Source organism: Fusarium proliferatum (assembly GCF_900067095.1).
Source record: "Fusarium proliferatum ET1 genome assembly, contig: FPRO_scaffold009, whole genome shotgun sequence".
Lineage (NCBI taxonomy): Eukaryota > Fungi > Ascomycota > Sordariomycetes > Hypocreales > Nectriaceae > Fusarium > Fusarium proliferatum.
In genome coordinates, this window is record NW_022194798.1 from 1,334,771 (window position 1) to 1,357,150 (window position 22,380).

The 22,380-nt window shown below is 47.5% G+C and overlaps 10 protein-coding genes and 1 non-coding gene across 11 annotated transcripts; 5 read left to right on the forward strand and 6 right to left on the reverse strand.

Annotated features, from left to right (window-relative positions):
* Window positions 1-641: 641 nt before the first annotated feature.
* Window positions 642-2,318, forward strand: FPRO_15286 (uncharacterized protein; the record flags this gene model as incomplete). Its single annotated transcript, XM_031220410.1, has 2 exons — window positions 642-1,250; window positions 1,299-2,318. 2 exons carry the CDS (start codon window positions 642-644, stop codon window positions 2,316-2,318), a joined length of 1,629 nt encoding a protein of 542 aa, XP_031086072.1.
* Window positions 2,319-2,628: 310 nt separating this feature from the next.
* On the reverse strand, window positions 2,629-2,710 carry tRNA. The gene is given in 2 exon segments: window positions 2,629-2,663; window positions 2,675-2,710. It is a non-coding gene; the product is annotated as a tRNA-Gly (tRNA).
* A 211-nt stretch (window positions 2,711-2,921) lies between these two features.
* Window positions 2,922-3,577, reverse strand: FPRO_15285 (uncharacterized protein; the record flags this gene model as incomplete). The annotated part of the gene is made up of 2 exons (XM_031220411.1): window positions 2,922-3,221; window positions 3,467-3,577. 2 exons carry the CDS (start codon window positions 3,575-3,577, stop codon window positions 2,922-2,924), a joined length of 411 nt encoding a protein of 136 aa, XP_031086073.1.
* Window positions 3,578-7,856: 4,279 nt separating this feature from the next.
* Window positions 7,857-8,625, forward strand: FPRO_15284 (uncharacterized protein; the record flags this gene model as incomplete). Its single annotated transcript, XM_031220412.1, has 2 exons — window positions 7,857-8,009; window positions 8,065-8,625. 2 exons carry the CDS (start codon window positions 7,857-7,859, stop codon window positions 8,623-8,625), a joined length of 714 nt encoding a protein of 237 aa, XP_031086074.1.
* A 469-nt stretch (window positions 8,626-9,094) lies between these two features.
* Window positions 9,095-9,871, forward strand: FPRO_15283 (uncharacterized protein; the record flags this gene model as incomplete). Its single annotated transcript, XM_031220413.1, has 1 exon — window positions 9,095-9,871. The coding sequence occupies one exon, from the start codon at window positions 9,095-9,097 to the stop codon at window positions 9,869-9,871; it is 777 nt and encodes a 258-aa protein (XP_031086075.1).
* A 1,213-nt stretch (window positions 9,872-11,084) lies between these two features.
* FPRO_15282 (uncharacterized protein) lies at window positions 11,085-12,572 on the forward strand (the record flags this gene model as incomplete). The annotated part of the gene is made up of 2 exons (XM_031220415.1): window positions 11,085-11,759; window positions 11,808-12,572. 2 exons carry the CDS (start codon window positions 11,085-11,087, stop codon window positions 12,570-12,572), a joined length of 1,440 nt encoding a protein of 479 aa, XP_031086076.1.
* Window positions 12,573-12,719: 147 nt separating this feature from the next.
* FPRO_15281 (uncharacterized protein) lies at window positions 12,720-14,083 on the reverse strand (the record flags this gene model as incomplete). The annotated part of the gene is made up of 2 exons (XM_031220416.1): window positions 12,720-13,612; window positions 13,666-14,083. The coding sequence occupies 2 exons, from the start codon at window positions 14,081-14,083 to the stop codon at window positions 12,720-12,722; spliced, it is 1,311 nt and encodes a 436-aa protein (XP_031086077.1).
* Window positions 14,084-15,377: 1,294 nt separating this feature from the next.
* FPRO_15280 (uncharacterized protein) lies at window positions 15,378-16,742 on the reverse strand (the record flags this gene model as incomplete). The annotated part of the gene is made up of 1 exon (XM_031220417.1): window positions 15,378-16,742. One exon carries the CDS (start codon window positions 16,740-16,742, stop codon window positions 15,378-15,380), a length of 1,365 nt encoding a protein of 454 aa, XP_031086078.1.
* A 405-nt stretch (window positions 16,743-17,147) lies between these two features.
* On the forward strand, window positions 17,148-18,896 carry FPRO_15279 (uncharacterized protein; the record flags this gene model as incomplete). The annotated part of the gene is made up of 5 exons (XM_031220418.1): window positions 17,148-17,176; window positions 17,230-17,674; window positions 17,729-18,072; window positions 18,129-18,647; window positions 18,698-18,896. 5 exons carry the CDS (start codon window positions 17,148-17,150, stop codon window positions 18,894-18,896), a joined length of 1,536 nt encoding a protein of 511 aa, XP_031086079.1.
* A 92-nt stretch (window positions 18,897-18,988) lies between these two features.
* On the reverse strand, window positions 18,989-20,290 carry FPRO_15278 (uncharacterized protein; the record flags this gene model as incomplete). The annotated part of the gene is made up of 3 exons (XM_031220419.1): window positions 18,989-19,058; window positions 19,109-20,210; window positions 20,260-20,290. 3 exons carry the CDS (start codon window positions 20,288-20,290, stop codon window positions 18,989-18,991), a joined length of 1,203 nt encoding a protein of 400 aa, XP_031086080.1.
* A 409-nt stretch (window positions 20,291-20,699) lies between these two features.
* On the reverse strand, window positions 20,700-22,067 carry FPRO_15277 (uncharacterized protein; the record flags this gene model as incomplete). Its single annotated transcript, XM_031220420.1, has 1 exon — window positions 20,700-22,067. The coding sequence occupies one exon, from the start codon at window positions 22,065-22,067 to the stop codon at window positions 20,700-20,702; it is 1,368 nt and encodes a 455-aa protein (XP_031086081.1).
* Window positions 22,068-22,380: the final 313 nt, after the last annotated feature.

Below are 22,380 nucleotides of genomic sequence, written 5' to 3' on the forward strand. Positions count from 1 at the left end.
CTAGGTGGGTACGTTGCTCTGCGAGATCAGTTTGGGATTCATGATCATGGGAAGCCAAAGACCCATATAACCTTCCCTTCAGTCAAGCAAGCGATAGACAATGGTCTGGAGTACATGATTCTCGTATCAACCAAGCGAATTAACCCTATCAGTGTATCATGCAGATCCCATCCCAGCGAAGCAGCAGTTCCTGACTCAAGATAGCGCAAACGGCATTCTCACCAATGACAGCCTCACTAAAATCACCCAAGTTTGCGGGGTTTAGGCCTAGTTCTAGTTGGCCGCTACCAAGCTCCGATACTCGGTCCTCAGATCTAATGCCGGCAACGATCGGGTCCATATTCAACAGGCGAAATCACGGGGCATGGAAGTTCCCCGATCTGAACAAGGAGATTCGCGTGTTTTATTTCTCAGATTGGAAAGATAGAGCGCAGATGGCACTTATCTCCGGTGATTCTGGTGTTGAAGCCGTTGTCGGAACTGAGCCGTGGAGAGCGGAGGGGTTTTTGGACGCCGAGGAGATGCCCCTCATACTGGTGGCGCTACTCCAACAGTGAGTTTCGTCAGTGTCGAGTCTTTACTGTATTTAACCATTATATTCTCACGATTCCTCATTTGTGATAACACCAAAGTAAGTCAAAATGGGTAGCCAGATTTCTCCAGACACTCCAACCATCTCCTTGCCTCAGGGCAAACTTGTCGGCGTCAAGCTGAATGATAGCCTACCCCAACCCGTAGATGGTTGGATGGGGGTTCCCTACGCTCTACCCCCAACAGGCGATCTTCGTTTCCGCCTCCCTGTCAAAGTCCCAGCTTCACCTGACAAAGTCATCGATGCTTCTGAATATGGCCCCGCAGCTCCTGGCAAGGGACTGTTGGTAGGTCCCACGCTTGAACAGAGCGAGGATTGCTTGACGGCGAATATCTTTCGAAAGTCAGCGGATAAATATGACAAGTTACCAGTCGCGCTGTATATCCATGGTGGTGCGTTCAATAGAGGCTCGGCGCATATGCACAAGACGGCATCGATGGTGGCGAATGCACCCGAGGCTTTTGTCGCTGTGACGTTTCAATATCGAATTGGAGCTTTGGGATTTCTGCCATCAAGTCTGAGTGCGAAGGAGGGTGTTCTTAACCTTGGACTAAAGGATCAGATTCTCATGATGGAGTGGGTGCAAGAGAACATCGCAGCCTTCGGTGGCGATCCCAGTAATGTCACATTGTTTGGTCTGTCTGCCGGTGCTCATTCTGTAAGTTCGAACGACAATTCTGGGATGCAGTCAACTAACTTCAAGCAGATCGGTCATCATATCATGCACTATAATGAGGGTGTCGCCCCTCTGTTTCACAAGGCCATTATTGAGTCCGGAGCTCCTACATCACGAGCCGTGAGACCTTACAACGCGCCGATTCATGAAGCCCAGTTCAAGGACTTCCTCCACGCGGTCGGCGTCCCCGAAGATCTCCCAGAGAATGAGATCTTCCCTTTTCTGCGTCAACAACCTGAGAAGGTCATTACAGATGCGCAAACAGCCACGTTTGACAAGTACAACCCTTCCCTTCGCTGGGCTTTCCAACCTGTCATTGACGGTGAAGTCATCGCGCGACCGCCTCTTGAGACATGGAAGTCGGGCAAGTGGCATAAGGTGCCCATAATGACTGGCTTTACCACGAACGAAGGTTCGCTTTATGTAAGCAAGCAGATGTCGGAGTCTTCTCAATTTCGACATTTCTGGGCTGAGTTGCTCCCGCTGCTTACCTCGAAGGATTTGGACACTATCGAGGAGCTCTACCGAGACCCAGCCAAGTTTGAGGATTCTGAGTACAAGGAGACACGCAAAGATATGGGGTCACAGTACAAGCGCATCGAGGCCGCATATGCGCACTATGCTTATGTCGCTCCCGCACGCCAGACAGCCGAGCTCGCCTCCCCATCAGTGCCCGTCTATCTCTACCACTGGGCCGCTGTTAGCACAGTGAACAACGGTGCTCAGCATGCCGATAACATGCGTTACGAAGTCTGCGATCCCAAGGTCATCGTTGTCTCCGAAACACAAAAAGACCTGGCCAAGACACTGAACCATTACGTTACCAGCTTCATCACAAGAGATGATCCCAATGCTGTCCCAGGAGAGTATCCCCAGAGACCCAAATGGGAGGCATATGATCCTAAGAGTCCCAAGGTGTTGAGATTTGGCGAAGGTAATGAGGAGTTGATAGGAGGAGATGCTGGCAAGACTGCTGTGTTTACGGATGATGATTGGGCTCGTAAACAATCTGAGTTTTGGTGGAGCAAAGTAGACATCTCCCAACAGTGAGCATAGAAAGAGGTGAAACAAATAAACAAGTACAGTACTTCGATCTTAGGTCTCAGCAGTCTCTATAATTACCTCCCATCTTAACTGTATGTCAACGCTCAGTGGTAGAAATGGTACGAGTGACCAGAAATGGAAATAGTCCATCCGCACTTTCCTTCTGACCAAGCAGAGGCTTGAAAGTTGACCTCCCTCTTGAATTTCGCTCAAGCCTCAATGCCACTTCCACCACCCAGCCAGGACATCCTCAGAACTCACAAAAATATGAAGGAATGCAATCGCAAAAAGATATCATGAGCTTCAACTCCTTCAATGCGTAATCAGGGAATCGAACCCTGGGCTCCCCGACGCTGCTCGAATGGCAACGGAGAATTTTACCACTAAACCAATTACGCTTCTATTGATGGTATTAAGACGATCACAATGCAGTTCAAGTGGTTGGAAGAGAGCGAGGCTTGATATTGGCGTTAGAAGAGAGCTCCGATAAAGCTAAAACTACATAGACAGCCATTGAGATATCAATATCCGTTTTCAATTTGCACGGGAAGACCTCAAAACCAACACACTGAGTCAGGCTTTTTAAACGCATACCATATCAACAGTGACCTACCCGTTATTTCTCTCATCTGTCCTATGATGTTCACTCTCGGGAGGGCTTTCCATCTCTTGATGAAGGTGAGTTTGGGCATGAAATTTTACTTCTGGGCTTCTTTGTCTCGTTGATGACGGTTGGGTTGCGTTATCATCAATGTTGCTTGAACTCGGGACCGAACTAGAGGGCTCTGATATTTCCTGACGGATTGGATGTTCCTGACCTGTTGTGACGTTGCCAATGTTAGATGACCGATGAGCTTGGTTAAGAGCAAAGTCTCCTGAGTCGAAATATTTTCTTCCCTTCCACCAAAACTGTTAGTTTGACAGGTGTTAAGGACAAAACCGGTCATGCGAACCTCTAATTGGTGACTGAGAAGGTTGCCTCGCTTTGGTAGGATCCCATATCGATTCAAGAGGCGCCTGTTCTTGTCTGTATCCATCTCGGGTTGCTTGGTGTGATTCATAGTCCAGTACGAAATTTCAGGGATTAAGTGCTTCGTGGGAAAAAAAGAAGCTCAGATGTATTTATTCGCAGGTACTGATATTATAGCTCATACGTGGGGACCAGAGAAACCCTTAAAACCACTTCCAGAAAGCGATGGTTCAGACGGGATCAGCGCTCTAGAAGCGCATGACGTAGTGTAGACTGTCTCGTGCCAGAGATGCATATTGAACCCTGCATTTCACTATGGGTTGCAGACCCTCCCCGAAGGGCCTTGGGGGGTTCATGTGTCAAAAAGCTATGGGTTGCAACCATCAGTCACATGCAAATGCAATTTTATTGCGTGCAGTGTTTATACTCACTTGAGGAACGGGCTCAAGATTCATGTTGAGATTCATACACAAGAAGCATACACAGAAGGACTGTTAATATAAATCAACAACTGCGACGCGTGGGTGATGATTCCGTGCAGGTCTTCAGATGCCAAGACGGCGATCCCAAAGCATCAGCTGGCCTGGGGGCTGCATAACCCACTGTAAATCAAGGTCTCGCTTAGAGTCTTGTCTGAGCTCAAGTCCGCTGCGCCATGTTTATTGGACTACCGAGTACCAGGGATGATTGCCTATGGATCAAACAGGGTTAATCAGAGCAGAAAGAGAAGAGAAATCAGCAGCAAGAAAAGGAACATGAGAGAGACACACTACGCGATCTAAAACAGGATGTCTCTTGGACCCTGTATTTCATTACGTAGGGCGGTCAGTAGCGCTAATATGCCGAAGAGTCCGAGTGTAACACGGAGGGAATCACCCCCGCAATGACTGATTTTACACGGTAGTCTTCTGGACCACAGAAGGCGGAGGTTCACCCAACGCCCCGTGTCGTGGCTACGATATAAATACGGTGCAACGACCATAAATGCGGTGCATTCGCCCAAATCACTTAAAGTGGAATACCATCGCCGATCAATTTTACAAACCGTCTGATAATCTGCAAAAATGCCATTCGTTAATGAACCTACCTCTCCCTCTGTGACTGAGGTCTCTCAACAGTCACTGTCCTCAACCAAAGAAACATATTCGCTCTCTTTGTCGGACCATACAAGGAACCAAATAGCGGTTCTGCTCGAATCACCGAACGCGCAACTATCGCCAGACTTGGCTTTCATGCCCAGTAGCTGTGTTCTTTTATTACCGCGACTCAACTCAGGATCAAGCGCGGGAACGGGTGCCCAAACTTAAAGCGCGTCACCTTGTGCTGATCGAATATCTTGAGCAGAAATCGGCCGCGATGGGGAGAGAGTTGTAATGCATCCAATGTTACAAAGGCGTTATTCATGGTTTTTCTTTCTCGGACCGATCGGCGGAATGGCCAGGATCAAAATGGAAACCCATTGATTGCGGAGGTGGCAGGACAAAATAATGTGGGCTTCGAACGTGTACGCCCGGAATTTTAGGCCCGGGGGCATCCATCCCCAGGAGGGACATTCTAATTAATATGAGATCAAGCTATGTAAAAATGACGATTCTAATTCTGAAATGAGATCGGCATTTTATTCTACCGAATCTGGATACAAAATTGGCGGCTCGCTAAGCCAAGTCTTTATCATCTCGGTCGGCAGTTGACATCTGCCGAGCACAATCTGATCTGCCGGATATCGTATCCTGTTTTCGCAAGTGATAGTGGGAATTAAGTATACTTACATAACTTGGTATTCAGATGATATATATCGCACCTGATTTGAGATATGGATAGTATGTGAAATCGAGTGTAGGCGAAGACGACACTCTTGTGGATGAAGCTGGAGCCCAGCATTCGGGTCTTCGAGCGAGGTGTCAGCATCGCCATATCAGTACACTAGCAGCAAGCATGAGTCCGTCACTGATATTTCTTATACGTAACTTTGATTGATGGTCAGAGAAACAACTGGCCTCCAAGAGCAAGGCTGTTGTTCTTGACTAAGTTTTCATTGCCGAAATGTCTTTGTACGTCCAGTGTCGGTATCGATGCATGTTAACACCTCTTCAACTAAGCATATCGCGCTTTGCAAAACGATCATCGGAAAAATTGCGCATCCTGGAGTAGTAAGTGCTAGTAGGCACTTAAGAATAATTTCTAACGCTCGAAAGATCGCAGATACGTTGGTCATGCCACGCGCCTCACACGAAGGTTGATGGGATCCAAGCAAAGATGCTCAGCGCCAAACATTGCAGCCTTGATGATTTTAAAGAGTATTATTGAAAGCTCCGCTTGTTTGTCTTCTGCATATATGTATATTCTAGACCTTCGCTCGCTCTCGTTAACGATGAAACTTCCAGTGCTCCAATCAGCGCGAGCCATCCCCAGTTCAGAATTTCCAAATCGGGAGAATCATCATGAGTCATTCTGTATCATTTTGTATCGAGGATGTCTAATTCCGAGCATCCTGTGCTGAATTTAGGGGGAATTATCTAATATATCTTGATTGATGCAGTGTTCACTGTCAGGCACCTTTGCCTTGATAGCACGAGCGAGAGAGTCGCTCATGCGTTCAGCTGGAGTGTGGAAGTAGACTAAATATCATTCAGAAGGTGATACTCTAGACTCGTAAATACCTTTTATAAAATATAAAAATGTTTAGATTTAGGATATGCTTGAAAGCTGTTCTTGACTAAATTGCATCGCTCGAACCCAAACCTTGTTGCATGTCTTCAAATATCAATGAGGGTTTGCATAAGAAGAACAGAAACATAATTCGAGTGATTTCTTTCACGGCGAGTTGTGGGATGGCGGAATTGGAGTGAGACCCCTCATCAATCCAACGGGCACTTTATCAAACCCGAGCCGCTACTCTGCAGCATTGAGAGCAGGGAACATTCTCTCGCCGAACTCCTTTCGTCTCGGCGTGACGTTGCGTCCCATACTATGCAAAATGATTCATCGTGAGCAATAAGATGTTATTGTATCTTGATAATATCAGCGGTAAAGATAATGAAGTCAGGCATGCAATCATACATATCATAGCATATAAACTTTGGAAGGAGTCTCAGCTTAGATCTGACAATACCAGTCATCAACTACCAAGCACTGTCAATAAGACCATTGACGAAAGGTGAGATGTAACCTGCTTCTTTTTTCCCTACTCCAATATACATGATGTATAATATTTTGCCGAACTGAGGTTACTCGCATGGAATACTGCGTCTATGAGGACCCATTGAACCGACATCGCCTGACACACAACACTTTGCATCGGATCTTGTTACAATCTATTATAACGTTGTTTGCTAACTTTTAAATGGTTTAACAGGTAATTTCGAGTCCAAAACACAAAACTGCAAGGCAACCTGAAGGAAGGGCGGACTCTTGAGGTGAGCATTGCTGCTGATAACCTCGAACTATAAACATATTAAATCATTATGGCCTACGCTATGGGCGCCGCTGTTTAGTAGATTCTTTTTTCCGCCAGTCTTTATTTAAGCCTTCGTTTCCCCCTGGCCGATTTTTATTTTCAAAAGCATCTTCGACTACTCAAACCTTGCAGTAGCTGCAAGTTGCTAGATGCGAGGTTAACAACTTCGTTTGCTTCGGAGTTTCAACCGACCAGTACAACGGTGAGATAACGCCTAGCAGCATAGTTCGTAGTACAGTCAACTCCTCGAAACCCTCACCTCGCTGATGAGAGCCGTTTTATGTTCGGATCGCTTTGTCATTCAGACCCTCGATCAAGCTTTTCAAGAATCTTGCCTATCCTTTGGGCCAGAGTCATGAATGAGAAATATCCATTCCCTTTTGCTTCTTCTTCTAGACCTCAAGAGCCACTGTCTCCGCGATATTGAGAAAAGCTTCATTCTCATACCCGGTTCCATGGTTCATATTTAGGCTGGCTTTAGCTTAACCCGATTTCGTCATGGTCATTGAGACGCGAAACTTACTCCAGTGAACTGCTAGATACGATATCAGTGGGAATGATCTTAGAAGCGAAAAAGAGTAGCCACTTCTGTAGAAGAAAGCAAGTTGACGCCTGATTAATCGATTCTGTTCGCCCGCTCCGCTGACATCTGTGTTAGATCAATTAGTACACGCCACACAAGATGCCTCATTTCTCGGGCGTCGAGAATATGCTTGAACAGTATTATCGCGGTACCAAGATGCGGTCCCCATGATTGGGAGCATTGAGTCATCTTCTCAACCTCAATTAACGGCAGGGTGTCTCCAAAGAGATGCGTTCTCTCCATAGATTCGCGCTGAAGCCAAGCATCTCAACCCTATGCTGAACTCCCTTGAAAGCTTGCTTCGATTGCTTACAAAACTTTTTACAGGTCATTAAATTGGGGCCTACAATTCTATGGCTCCCGGGCGGGTTATCGACTGTTGACACAAACGGAGCATGGACGGATGCAAAAAGCAGCCGAGCCGGGACGCTTATGTGAGGACTTGAGGAAGGCTGTAGAGCAAAGATGCGTATATAAACGTCAATTCATGGGACTATCTAGTATTCATTTTCTAACCACAATCTTCCATTCAAGATGCCTTCGTTAACTGTCCTCGTGCTCGGCGGTACCGGGCCCGCGGGCATTTGTCTCCTTCGTGAGCTACTTCATCGCAAACACAAAGTGGTGGCATATGCACGAAGCCCTCAAAAGATACCTGAGGACTTGATCGCCGATCCATCACTTGAGGTAAGTCACACGCAGGATGACAACCGTGGATGAAGAAAATAGCTAACCTTGTCAGATCATCAAAGGAGATCTGTCCGACAAGGCAGCTCTCGACCAAGCCGTGGTCAAGGTGAACATCGTCATCTCGCTCCTCGGGCCCCTAATAACCGATCGTACTTCGCCCCCAAACTCTATTCCCGACTTCTACAGGAACTCCCTCTTTCCCGCGATGCGCCGACGCGGCGTTAAGCGAATCTTTGCCATGGGAACGCTCACCATCACCCAGAAACAAGATTCATGGACTGTCCTCCAACCAACAGTAAATCTCGTGGTCCGCGCCGTTTTTTCAAACGCTTATCGCGCTATTACCACGATCGGGAAAACTTTCGAGATCGATGCCAAGGACCTCGATTGGACTATATTCCGTATCTCGGCTATCCCTGGGGGCTCTGATAAGGAAAGCTGGGCGAAAGATAGGCAAGACGGGAAATCTTTTGTGGGATATGTTGGGCAGAAGGGTTATACGTACTCTTTCCCACGAGGCGCGCTGGCGAGATGGCTTGTTGATGCTGCTGAGAGTGGCCTACAGGATTGGGTGCGCAAGGCACCTGCGGTATCCAAGCTGTCTGGTAGCTAAGCATCTCACTCTGATTAGGTCCTCTTAATATTCTTTTCTTTGGTGTTATTTCCTTTCTAGCCATTCTTTTTGTTTCTTAGACTGGCAAATGCTTGGCCTTTATTACTTGTGATTATTTCCCAATTACTGGAACTCTACACTAAGGTTGTCTAACTCATGAACCAATTTGCTATCGGAAATTGGTAAACAATATGCTTTTCAATGGCCTTGTTGAAAGATTCGATCGACTGAAACAGTTCGCTATGATTCGCCGCTTTAGCAGAAGGATCCTGCCTTGACGTCAGTGGTGAGAAGGAAATCGTGATCTCGTCAATGGCGCCCTTCTGAGTCCAGTATATATAAGCTATCAATAGTGATTAATCGTCTCCCCTAAACGCAATTCCTTACTTACTAGAAAGGAGAATATAAATATTAACCAAAACCTCATCTTTTTCATTAGTCATTGGCTCTCCAGCAAACAATTCCCACCATGTCTTATCCTGATCTCACTACCTTCAAGGCCCTGTCATTTGACTGCTATGGCACTTTGATAGACCAAGAGTCCGGTATGGTCCGTGGCTTACAGCCTATCATTAGTCGTCTTCCTTCGGAAAGCGATTACAAAAAGAATCCTGTTTTGTTGATTCAGCGCTTTCATGAGCTTACCCAAGTCCTTGAAGAGAGTGAGCCTACCCTACGCTACGGTAGTATCGTCGCGCGTTCGTTCAAGAATCTCGCCAACGAACTTAATGTTTCTGTACCAGAAGAGGAAATGAGCCATCTTGAGTCCCTACCCGGGACTTGGCTGCCTTTTCCCGACACCATTCCAGGCTTACAAATTTTAAAGAAACACTACAAGCTTATCATCCTCACTAACATGGATAACGTCAACGTCTCTTCAACTCTAGAGCATCTTCAGCCCGCCGAATTTGACAAGGTCTATACTGCCGAAGACATCGGTAGTTATAAACCCGCTAAGGCAAACTTCGACTACTTGTTTGATCACCTTAGAAGCGATCTGAGCGTCGACAAGGATCGCGGGGATTTACTACACGTAGCGAGAAGTTTGACTGCAGATCACGTCCCGGCCAAACGGTTCGGACTCAGAAGTGTTTGGATCTCTCGCGGCGGCGAAAAGAAAGAGGGCACAGGTGTCGGAGGCGATTATGAGAGACTGAAAGAAAATGTGGCGTTTGAATGGAGATTAGACAGCATTGGGAAGTTTCCGGAGGAAGTCGAGAGACAATTCGCCGAGAAGACAGTTTAGAAAGCTGTTTCGCGCAGCGGCCTGAATAGTTATAATGTACGGTCATGGATCATGGGTGAAGTAGGGCTGAGCGCTGAGTTATGCCCGGTAGATAACATTAAATAATACGGTGGCAGATATGCAACGCATCGAAATGAAGACTTGCTTTGTTTATATGGCCTAAGTTCAAACTCAATGGCAGCCAATTTTAGGTCCAATGCATATATAATTAGTATTGTTTCATCTTCTGCAGCAGCACGGACCTGAGCGGTGGAATATGGCGCGATTCACTCACCCAGCCTCACTTCCCAATCGTGATTCAGTCCCGATACTAACAAAAGTCAAAGACCTCACTCGTTCTAGACCCTCTCGACGCATGAAATGTGAAAAATGTCATCCGCTATGACCAAAACTGCCGAAACTCCAGGGCTCGGTGCGCTAAGACACATGGGATGGACGCTATGTCTGAGCGTTTTACCAAGAATGTTCTAGCGAGGAACGTTTGGACACCAAACACTGACTCGCTCGACGCCACATCGCGTGCGCCGATCCTAACTTGCCAACGCCATGTCAGGAACAGAAGGACGATGAATTCTGTGCCGAGGCTCGTGTTTGAGGTGAGAGAAATAGAGTTGAGTTTTGAAGTGAACTGGAGAGTTGCATTTTCATCCACTATTGATGGGCAATCGTGCCGTAGCAAGCGAGGCGATCTTTGGGTCGGTGAAGACCCATTTTCTAAGCATATTTCTTTTGGCTTTTTTTTTTTCTTCATCAACCTGAGACACGACATTCAATCTCCACTACCCTCAAGGGTGATGGATAACGCTCCAACTGACAAGACCTAGAGGATGTCAAGAATGGATCTCAATTACGTACTGGCCCGTAGAATAGCCAAATGACTTCCACGTTTTTCTTCTCACGAATCTGCAGCGGAAAAAGCCACATCCGTGAGAGACGACTAGGTTGGCCTAGCCTCGGCGCGAAAAGAGTCGGCCGAGAACTCTAGTGCTGAAAAAATGCCAGGATCCCCTTGATGCGTTAATACAGAACGGGCGTTCAGCTGCGAAGCGATGTCACATCGTGGATCTGTGCCTCTGGGCGATAAATCCTTTACATTCTTGGCCCATTCAGGGTCTCTTTCGCTCTTAATACCCGTGGGGGGCTGTCATTTCTCATCTGCAGTTCGCTTCTCGTTCCTGAGATTCGACAGATTCTATCGTTTAAGACAATAATAATGGCGTGGGGTGATCTTCCTGTTGAAGGGCGGACGTTGGACCCTTTGAATGATGATCTTCGACACGGATTGACTGCCGTTACTGTCCTCGCTTTCATTTCCTTCTTTTCTGCGAGTACTTTGTTCTTTTACTTGGTGTACAAGCTTACGACATGGAGCTTGTTCATCAAGTCGCAGCCTTCGGGGCACTTTCAACATACGACTGGACCGATCCAAAGAGCCATCGACTTTACGCTGGGTATTGATGGGATATTTGCAGAGAACGATCAAGATGCCAATAAGAAGGCGGACGGAAATGTTCCTACCGCCCCTCGACGACCAAATCAGTTCCTCGTGCTGATCATCAATCTACTACTCGCCGACATGCACCAAGGAGTAGCCTTCTTTCTCAACGTGGCGTGGCTTCGAAATAATGCCATCATGGTCGGAACAGCGTCTTGCTATACCCAGGGACTCTTTGTGTCGCTTGGTGACTTGGCTTCGTCCATGTTCATCACTGCAATTGCCATTCACACTTACCTTGCGGTAGTCAAGCGACGGCAGACACCACAAAGAGTACTGTACGCAATGATTATCGCTATCTGGATCTTCGTCTACGCCATCTCCCTCATTCCAATTGCCGCGACTCGCAATGGTGCCGAGTTTGGTGGGTTCTTTGTCCGCGCTGGAAGCTGGGTAAGTCCAACATACACCATTGACTGGTAATACTCTAACATTGTGCAGTGCTGGATGAACCGAAAGTACGAGAACCTTCGACTCTTCACACATTACCTCTACATCTTCCTCGGCCTTGGTACAACATCTATCCTGTACCTCATCATATTCTTCCACCTCCGTCGTCAAGCCCGCTTTGAGTCATCGGGATCACCAAGCCAGGCTGATACCATGCAACTCCAACTCAGCCGCAACCCTGCCTTCTTGATCTACCCCGTCATCTATGTCATGTGTACCCTTCCTCTTGCGGCCGGCCGTATCGCGACGATGGCTGGTGCGAGTGTACCCAACGGCTACTTCTGCTTTGCTGGTGCCATGATTGCATCCAACGGTTCCTTCGATTGCCTGCTATTTGGCACGACCCGAAACACCATCGTCTTCGCCTCAAAGTACGACGTCTCTTCCGACGATGTTGGCCTTAGCACCTTTGCCTTCCTCAAGACACCTAGTCGCCGGTTCGGAAACACGATCTCGATCCAGGGTGGCCAACAAGCAGACGAGAACGTCGCTGGAGGATGGTGGTCATGGCCTGCTAGGGTGAGCGGGTCGGAGAACAGAAGTCGAAAGGGAATGACACGCACCATCAGCCAAGAATCTCTGAGAGGGCCGGCTATCCAGATGGATACCGTGACATCGGTGGTCGTCGAGGTTGATGACTCGGCGGAGAGAGACCCAAGATACCCAGATACAGCAGCAAGCTCCAATCCTTCGTTACGCAGTGCGGAAAAGGATTATACGAGAACGATACAAAGAAGCATATATGCTCATAGATAAGACTTTAATGTTGATACCAAGTAATGAAAATAGAAGCTGTAACGATATTGGCATATTAATATATGCATACTGCAACTAGCTTGACATGAAACATATGTACTGAGCATGATGGAAGTCATAGCAATGGGCGGGATCATCACCTTGCCTTCAGGACTTATCCACTGTAGCCTCCTCTGAACCAGTCTCTGAAAACTCTGAAGCAGTATCTGAGTACACCGTCGCTGGGTTTCTTTCCAGCTCATCAAGCCACTCTTCGTCTGGTTCCAACTGTATCCTGGTTTTCGCGCACTTAAGTTCGATACCGATTTTGACGGCAGGCTCATCGAGTTGCCACGGCGGTTCTGTGCCTACTGGTGACGTCCACGCAATAATAGAAAGCGCTGGAAACAATGCCTCATAATCGAGCAGAGTTTTAACCATGTCATAATCGGCAGGCATCAAATACCACCATGGGACGTAGTCATCGGTAAGTTGTTGGCCTGAGGGCAATAGCGGGGTCTTTTCATAGATTTCAATGTCTTGCAAGAACATCACCTTCAAGCTTGGCGGTAGGTGCTCCCTGAGCTTGGGCAACCACTCAATATCGCGTTCGTAGGGGTAAGCTCCAAACAGAACTCTTGGTGGGGCGGCGATATATTGAAGAGATGTGAAGTTGGCGAATTTCATGGGCTTGTCCTCGAAGGCCGGGCGGCGACAGTCCCAGTAGAGTTCTATGACCTTGATAGTCTCTCGGCATGTTCTTAGAAGTCGTGGGAAGTTCGGGATATTTCGGTCTGATTCATTCATAGGGTGGTGAAACTCGAAGCGCTTGAGTTTCTTTGCATTTCGCAAGAGTCTTTCCAGAATCTTGTCAGTATAATTGTAAATTTCTAGATGGAGGGACTCTAGATTCTCAAATGGAAGAGGCTGAACTAGATCAGGGGCATAAAGATCTAGTCTAACGTTATGGAGGCGCAAGGACGTAAGGCTGGGGTAGCGGAATAGTTTGATCTCATCCAGAGACAAAACACGCGGGTCTGGGCTCCGGATATCATAAGATACTGTGTGCACCGTTAGCCCCCTATCATTTTTGTACTTATGAGTACAAACTTACCAGTCTTCAGTCTAGGCTTAGGGGTTATACGTCCGGTCAAAAGCGAGGCCATGTTTTGGAAATCAGCGAGTCCGTCACGGGCTCCAAAGATCATCGTCTCTCCATTACTCAAAGTGGCGCTCTCGATGTTTCGAAGGTTAAGGCAGAGGAGCAGCCAGAAATATCGAGCATCAACGTTTTTGACGTCCAAGTGATGGATCATGTTAAGAATTCTAGGATCTCCTTTGGCGACTCTCAGAAACCGTCTAAAATGTCTATCTCTGGAGAATATCATTCTCCTGTAAAACATTGACTTGGCCATTGCGTTAATGGTCTTGCTGGTCTGCATGAGAGGCTTTATTTGACGTGGCTTGAGCTTGCGCAAGATCATCGAGAAGATCTCTGGCGGTAGCCGATCTAGCCTCCACTGCCCTTCCATATTTGCTGTACTTGTCGTGATAAAGAGATTTTGCTGATGAAGAAACAGGGATGAAACATCTGTCACGAAGCGGGGATGGATGATGACCCGAGTGAACTCAACCAAGCTTGGAAACGGCCAACCTGATATGGTTTAGTGAGCGCTTGATTCGGTGATAGGCGAAGCAAGATCCATCCTGCAGTACGTCGTTATCACCAATGATTGTTTTGTGTGAGCTCACCACTCTCTATTTTCTATATGATTTGGTGACCTACTATAACTATAAATTAGTATGCCTCGACGTGGTTGTCTGTCTAGCTATAAACAAAACCGAAGTCCTAATACATTGACTTGACGCGAGTAGTTACACAATCAATTGATTGCTACAATCGCAAACAGCATCAACATGTGCATCACCATCATCACACATGTCATTGGCAAATGCGGTCATGAAATCACTCATGAGGTCCAGAATTTAGACTGTGGTAACAAGGACAGTGGAAGTTGTGCTGGCCTCGAACTGAACCCAAGCAGATCGATAGAAACAGACTGTTTTCCTCGTGATGAAGCTAAAAAGCTGGCAGAGGAAGAGGAGAGAAAGAAGGCCACACGCCTATAGCCTGGAGGTAAATTTATCATAAATCATCATGCAATGGACCTGATAAGAACACCTTGAATTTAAACTACTTGTCTATGTGATTCATAGCCAGAGCTGTGACTGACATACAACTGTGACATACCTCCATTCAGAAAGCCACTCTACGTATAAAAAGGTCTCCTCAGACCTGTCCTCTCAACATTTCCAACATCACGAGAAAGGATTCCACACACATAGACCTCATCACAAAGTAAACAACTATCAAATTTGTCACCATTCGATCCGAACCAAGATGTGCAAAACTATGATGGTATGACATTGGGGAACCTGTAGTCACCTCATGTCGTGGCACCATGGAGAAATTCCTTGCCTTTACAAAGGAACAGAACAGTGCAACATATCATTGGGGTGGGAGGACAAACATTCGAGTCGGCCTTGCCGACCATGTATGGATGCGGAACGTGAGAGGAAGAGACGCTTAGGTCTGCGATAGTCGAGCTTTATTATAATACATCTTTTGACTGCAAACACATCTGGCTTGCTTAGTGCTTAGCGACAAACATCAAACTGTAGGCATTCTTAAAGAAGAAGAAGAAGCGAAAGTGGTGACTTGTTGAAGCGCAGCCGATGTAAGCCAGCATGAGTTGTTGATCGCCAGACTGCTATATGCCCACAAGCTCCTTGTTAGCCCGAGGAAGACTCTAGAGCCTGTTCAAGCTAGTCATACTGTCGGCTCCCTGCAACTCTATGACCCTTGACAAAAACTTGTGCCACATTCCTATCATCGCCCGTCATGATATACTTCTCGAATAACCCCCTCAGTGAGTCTTCTTCCTCTCTAGGAGTCATAGCGGACTGCAGTCCTGTTGTTGTAGCTACCCAAATGGCATCAAATTCTTTACCAACTTCAAAGTTCCCGATCTTGTCTTCGAGACATAACACGTTGGCGCCCCCCATTGTCGCCAGGTAGAACACTTCCTCAAGTGAGAGAGCCTTGTCATCGCCTTTGGACATAACCTCTCGGGCATTTGAAGCTATCATCGCTTGTCTGATGACCGATAGCATCTGAGATGCCCAGCCGCCTCCACTATCGGTACCAAGACCGCATTTAATCCCGCGACGGAGGAAATCGCGGATAGGCGCTACCATGAAACCACCGCCGACGGTCATGTTGGCAATGGGACAGTGAGCTATACCACACTTCAGCACCTCAAGACGTTCCTTTTCGTAGTCGGTCATGATGGTGCAGTGCGCAAGGATGCTGCGCTTGTTGAGGAGACCATAGCTTTCATACAAATCAGCCTCGCTCCTTTTGAACTGAGGGAACAGCTCTTTGGTGAAGTCGATCTCTTGCTGAGCTTCGTTGAAATGTGTTTGCATGGCCAGAGAATCGTCTGCCTGTACCATGTCTCCAAGGCCACGAAGAAGCTCGTCAGTGCAGCAGATTGCGAATCTTGGTGTAACAACCGGCTTCACCAACCCCTCTTGACCCTCTCCGGCGGATCTTAGGGCACGAATATGAGCAATGCACTCCTTGGTCTCGCGAAGAGAGTCCTCTGCTCCTTGCTCACGAAGATAATCTGGTGCGTTTCTGTCCATGTTACATTTTCCAACAAACGCGCGTTGGCCTTTCGCGTGGCATATGTCTGCTAGAATGCGTGTCGCTTCAGCATGACGGGAGCCATAGTATGAAGCAGTCGTGATGCCCTGTCGCAGAAAGTCCTGAACGGTATGTTCATACATCTTTTTCGCATACTCTGGATCAGAGAAGCGCGCTTCAAAGGGAAAGGTCACTTGGTCGAGCCAATCGAGAATATGAAGACCTTGGCCAAGACCCCGCATCGGCCATTGGGGAGCGTGGTTATGAGTGTCAACAAATCCGGGGATGAGGAATTCACCGTGAGGAAGAGTGTGGATTTTGGCACCAGGGGGAAATGCATCGTTGGGGACATCGGCAGGTTTCTTCCAAAATCCCGTGATAAGGCCGTCGCTGATGACGAGTGTTGCATCGTCGACAAATTCCAGTGCTTGGAGGTCGATCGAGTGAATGGCTGCGCCACGGAACACCACGACAGAAGGCATCTTGAAGAACTGAAATGGCACGTTAGTCATGCAGCAAAGGGAGAGGAGAGAATGTAGGTTGATGTTGATGTTGATATGCTTACATCGGGAAGTTCAAATACCGTGGGGCAGCTGCGATAAGCGTCACCTCCGCGTATGTCCATCCAATCACAGCGCAGGTGATTATCGGGCCAGCTCGGTTGAGTTTGCGATCAGGTCCCCTCTTATTCCTCACCGTCTAACCTTTGTGATACCCTTGACGGAGTCAGGATGGAGCATCGTTCAAGCGCTGTAGTTGCCCTTCGTTCCACGCAGCGAGCCCCGCGGAGTTGCCTGTCGTGCTCATCTCGTAAAGTAAAATGCGATAAATCGGTTCCGTGCTCACGATGCATCAAGCGTGGCCAGGCTGAATCATGTGTCAGGGAAATGGTCCTTGTTCGCGGCCAGGTAACCACGTTTGTGAACCATGCTAATCTTGTTTGTGTCATTGAAGCTGATGAGATAATAGATGGCAAGACGGTCCCGAATCTCCTACATACCAAGAGCTCAAGGAAGAAAACGACCGTCTACGGCGAGAGATTGTGACCCTCAAACCGCGGCAAGATCGCCAACCAATCATTGACCATGCACAGGCTCAGCGATTCGAAAACTCGCTGGATGAGATACAGTACGCCCCAGGTGAGCTTGATGATGGCTTATGGGAAAGCCTTGCCTCGGAATCCAACATCGACAGGTCACCTGTATTGAACTGGGCGGATATCATACTGCCCGATGCGGATTCCAGCAACAAACTCGTAGAGTTTGATAGGACGTGGAACTCTTGGGTACATTATGCCTTGGAGTATCCACAGTTCAAGGACGAATGTGACAATTTTGTTAGCAGTTTAGAGAATGGATTGGCACTCGATAAGGCTGACCTTCCATGGCTCGCTCTCTACTTCAGTGTCCTCAGTGTAAGTCAAGATATATCTGTCAGGTACCAGGAACAAAACTGACTGGCGCTGTAGACAGCGCTTTTGATGATGGAAGACAATGAGGCCCAAAGTTTGCAGCTATCAAATGACCTCTCCGTGGAGCAGGTGTCGCGGAATTGGTACGAAGCTGCTATATTCTGTCTACAACAAGCAGACTTCTTGCGAGTTGCCAATGTACACAATGTGCAAGCAATAGCTGTTCTGTGCATGACCTTCAATAACCGTGGAGATTCGGAGATGGGGCACCACTTGCGAGTTTCTGCGATTCGGATTGCCCAAACTCTACGTCTTGGTCAAGACAACAACGAAAGAGAAGTTCAGCACCTCGGGATTGAAGCAGAGCGTCGTCTATGGTGGACGCTAATAATATGCGAGTGGTAAGGCTGCATGCCATCAATTTGGGCCAACTGCTAATTGCCTGCTTCGCAATCAGGTTGAACTTGACATATCAGTCTCCAGTCATAGACGAATCTGACTTTGACATCCCCCTACCATCGATTTCTCAGCCTGAGCCACAAGGAGGTCTTGTAGACCCTGTCCACTATCACATCTTCATGGCCCAGACATCTCAAGTCATATATACATTTCGCGTATCACTGAAGTACGGTTCAAAGTCACTAAATAATGTTGTCAACATCGTCAAGGCTGCAGATGAGGGGTTGGCAAGCATCATTGACACCCTGCCTAGCCACCTGCAACCCGAGAGTGACGCAGCCACTAACGCAGAGATACAAGCCCTTGAGGCCACTCAGCCTTGGATCAAATGGCAGCGCTACGACCTGACTCTCGTGTTGTTGCACCTCCGAATGCATATTAACCGCGTGCTTCAAAATCAGTGGCTATCATCTCCCGAGGAATATCATTGGGCACGAACAGTCAGCATCACTTCTGCCATGAGCCTCATCTGGATTAACCGAAGCTGGGATCAGCCGGCATCAACCAGAAAGCAGTGGTAAGACAACCCCGCCCATACGTTTATTTGTAGCATACTGAATTTCCAAGGGCGCTGTCGTATCATATTTACTCTTCTGCCATGTTTCTGTTGCGGGAATGCCAAAGCACCAGCTCCAAGGATAACCGGGAGTACCTCGAGGCTATTGAAGCTGGGCTTGTCTTGCTGGACGCTGTTGAGTCACACAACCTACTAGCTCGGCATGCAGCTCAAGTCTTGAGGAAAAGCATCAATGAAGCTAGTACATAAATGGCTTTGAGATTTTGAGATTTTGAGATTTTGCTGAACTATCCATCTTGTTATAGATACTAGGCCGCTTTACTTGGCATGGAACAACAAGCTCAGGGAAGAACTTTGGCATCTTTCAGAGTACCAAAAACCTTGCTCAGGGCCTCCCAACTATCCTCATATCTTCTCTAATGTTAGCAAGTCTCAAAATTTCTGATGGACGGTCAACTTACCCAGTCCAACCAAGTTTTCGCGCTTTGCTCATACTGATCACGAGATCATAATTCCTACCTAGCACAAAACCTAGGAATCCCCACGTAGCCTCTTCCAATGCCTTTTCATCCAAGCCCTCCCGCTTAGCAAGTTTCCTCCAAGCTTCCTTTACCTCCTCCTGCTGGCTCCATTTCGTTAAATCGACCATCTGCTCCATTTTGCCTGGTTTGGTGACACCCTTGAGTCCGGATCTCTCCTCATGCAAGCTAATTGGAGTGATAGGATTTAAATCAGTGGATGAGCTCAGTGGATGTGACTTCTGAAATTGTGAGGCATCCACCCTCGTTCCAAATCGTTCTGCGACTTTGGGCCATAGATTCTGCCAGCTCTCAACATCACCATTGACGACGTTGAAAGCCCCATTGGCAGCCGAAGGTTCAAGCACGGCCCACTCACAAAACTTTGCATGAAGGTCGGCGCTTGTGAAACAATCGAACCCAGTGTAGAATCTCTCCGAGCCAGGGAAGATAAGATCTTTACCAAGCTCTTTGTTGGTTGCCGCATAGATGCCAACTGCCGTAGCCAGGTTCATGAAGTTTCCCCGTGCATAGCCAATAACGTCGTTGGGATAAGTGACATTCCAGCTGATACGGCCATTTGACTGGTCGCAAAACTTCTTCAGAATATCCTGCTGACGGTAGTAGAAGTTGGGTGGAAACGTTGACTGGTCGGTTTGCCAAGGATCAGACTCGAGCATGGGATTCTTGACGGGTCCTAGATGAACGCCATATTGCTTCGCACCCGTAACAAGCAGGAATCTCTTGAGCTTTTCGTCAATACCGCTCTTAACGAGGGCATCTAGAAACGCCTGTAGCATATCACCATTGACATCCCAATTCTTCTGTTCATCTGCCTCCTGGAGGTAAGCGGCAAAAAAGACATATTCAGCCGCGATACCTTGCAGGTTCTTGGCTACCTCATCGGCGTTCCCAGTGAGGTCAATGTGTCTATGCTCAACATTGGAAGGAAACTCCTCTTTTTGAGAACGTGAAAGTGAATAGACTTTGCTCCATTTCTGGGGGTTCTGGCCAAGCTGATGAACAATCTCTCTGCCCAGAATGCCTATCGTGACTGTAAGATATGCAGCATTGATTATGGCATAATCACCTACCTGTGGCTCCAACGACAATAGCAGTCGACATTTTGTGTGATTATCTCGAAAAAAGCTTCTGTATCTTGGGACTGAATTGTTGGTAGGATGATAAAATAGATGGGAGTTGTCCGCTCATGTTGGGCTTATGTGCTGACGCTCTTCGCGACGGGCGCCACAATGAGATCAGTCATACATCACTCTCCCCACCATCCACACTGTGATGACGAATTCATTACAAACACAATGAGACTCTGAGTAATATAATTACTGTACATTACAATGTTTTTCGGCTGAACTGAAGCAAAGTGATTTTTAAACGATAGTCCAATGCCAAAAACAAGATTTCGACAATATTACAGAACCACGGGCAGATTATTATGAGCTTAGCCTGCCCGAATAATTTATTTCTCACACGACACGTATTTTGTCGTCTTTCGAGATGTAGAGACATGCCATGTTTACAGTAGGTGGAATCCGAAAGCTTTGCGTGCTTCATCATTCAGACCATCAAGGCCCACATATCCTTTCAGCGTGCTCTCATCCAGATCATTCCCATCAGCGTAATCAGCAGAAGGTCGTCCTTCTAGTGTAGCATGAAGCTGCTCTTTGACGTAGGATTCGTTCGATGGTGTTGTAGGGCACGCAGCTATGAAGGCCACCGACGCGTTGTTCGTTCCAAGGTGCTCGGTATCAACAGCATGGCAAACCTTGAAGTTCGTATCAGATAATTGGGCGGAAATCATGAGAAAAGATCCACTTACATCACAATGCCACCAGACTGTATCTCCAGGTCGTACCTCTGGCATATGGACAAGGCATTCTTCGAGTCTCAGATGAGGATGGGATGATCGACTCAAGCGCTGACTTTCTGGCTTCATAGTTCCCGGGAACCAACCCGTCAAGTCGTCAAACGTCCACTTCTCGGCATCCATTATATGATTTAGATCCGCCGGTGGGTTGAAGAAGGGTCGCAGAAGGAGGTATGCGATAACAGTCTTAACATTGGGGTATATCATAATAGTCCCCTCTCTTGGTGCCGTTGGTGTCAACGCAGTCCATCCTTGAAATGTGCGCAATACTGTAGAGTGAGCAGGGCCCTTGTAAAGCTCTTGATTGGCATTCTTTCTCGCATCGAGATCATAAGCATCATGATCTTCTGGTCTGCCGGAAAATATCTTGTCGTAGACTTTCCGGTAAGTTGGATCAGCCCAGCGGCACAAACTTCCAGCATCAATATGAGGACCCAACCCCAGGAACGGCTGGCCTGGCGCACGATCGCGAATGCCATCAAGGTAGACAAGAGCGTCGGGTGAGGTATCTTCGGCAGAGTACTTCCAAAGCTCATTCAGCTTTCTCTGCAACTTCAGGTGATCTGGATGAGAGCGAAGCGTATTTTGCGTTGGTGAGTTGTATAAGACCAGCATTGAGGGGCTTTCCTTGGGCCATGCTTGGATAGAGCCTTTGTTATCCGCGACATAAGTCTTGAGGTCTGAGTAAAGTGTTGTCGCTTTCTCATGGGGAACAGTGTTGCGACAGACGAACGAGCCGATTCTCTTGATCTTCGCCTCTTGCTCTGGTAAGAAGCCATCTTCAATAATTTGTTGAGTGTCGAAGACGGGTATAATAGTGTTTCTCTTCTCGATAATCTCATCAGTGATTCTTTCGAGCTCTTTGCAGACCTTAATCCAGCTTTGTTGAAGCGCCTCAGCCCCATACTCACTGATGATCGTTTTCTTGACCTCTAGGAACTCAGGGTCTTTGGAGGACGCTGCATTCTCAGATGTGTACTCAGGCCACGCAGGCCACTGTCGAATAGGTCCAGGCATTTCGATAAGTTTCTGATTGAAAGAGGTTAAAATTTACGGTTCGGTGATATCCTATCCTTTTATCTCTTAGCTCTATATCATGTCTCTGACTTTGACTTGCTTGATTGACAGACAACTCACTAGTGGGTGAGCTCGGCCGAGCTCGACCGACTTCGGTTCAGATCGTGAAGCTATTGGTCAGAACTCAATCAAATCGTTATCTCCCCTGGATCTAGATCCGATGCGGGGAGCTGCCGGAATGATAAGACCAATTCCCTGGGTTCTGTCTTCCCCAGACTTGATAAGCCAATGATCATAGACGTTTTTCGTCCAA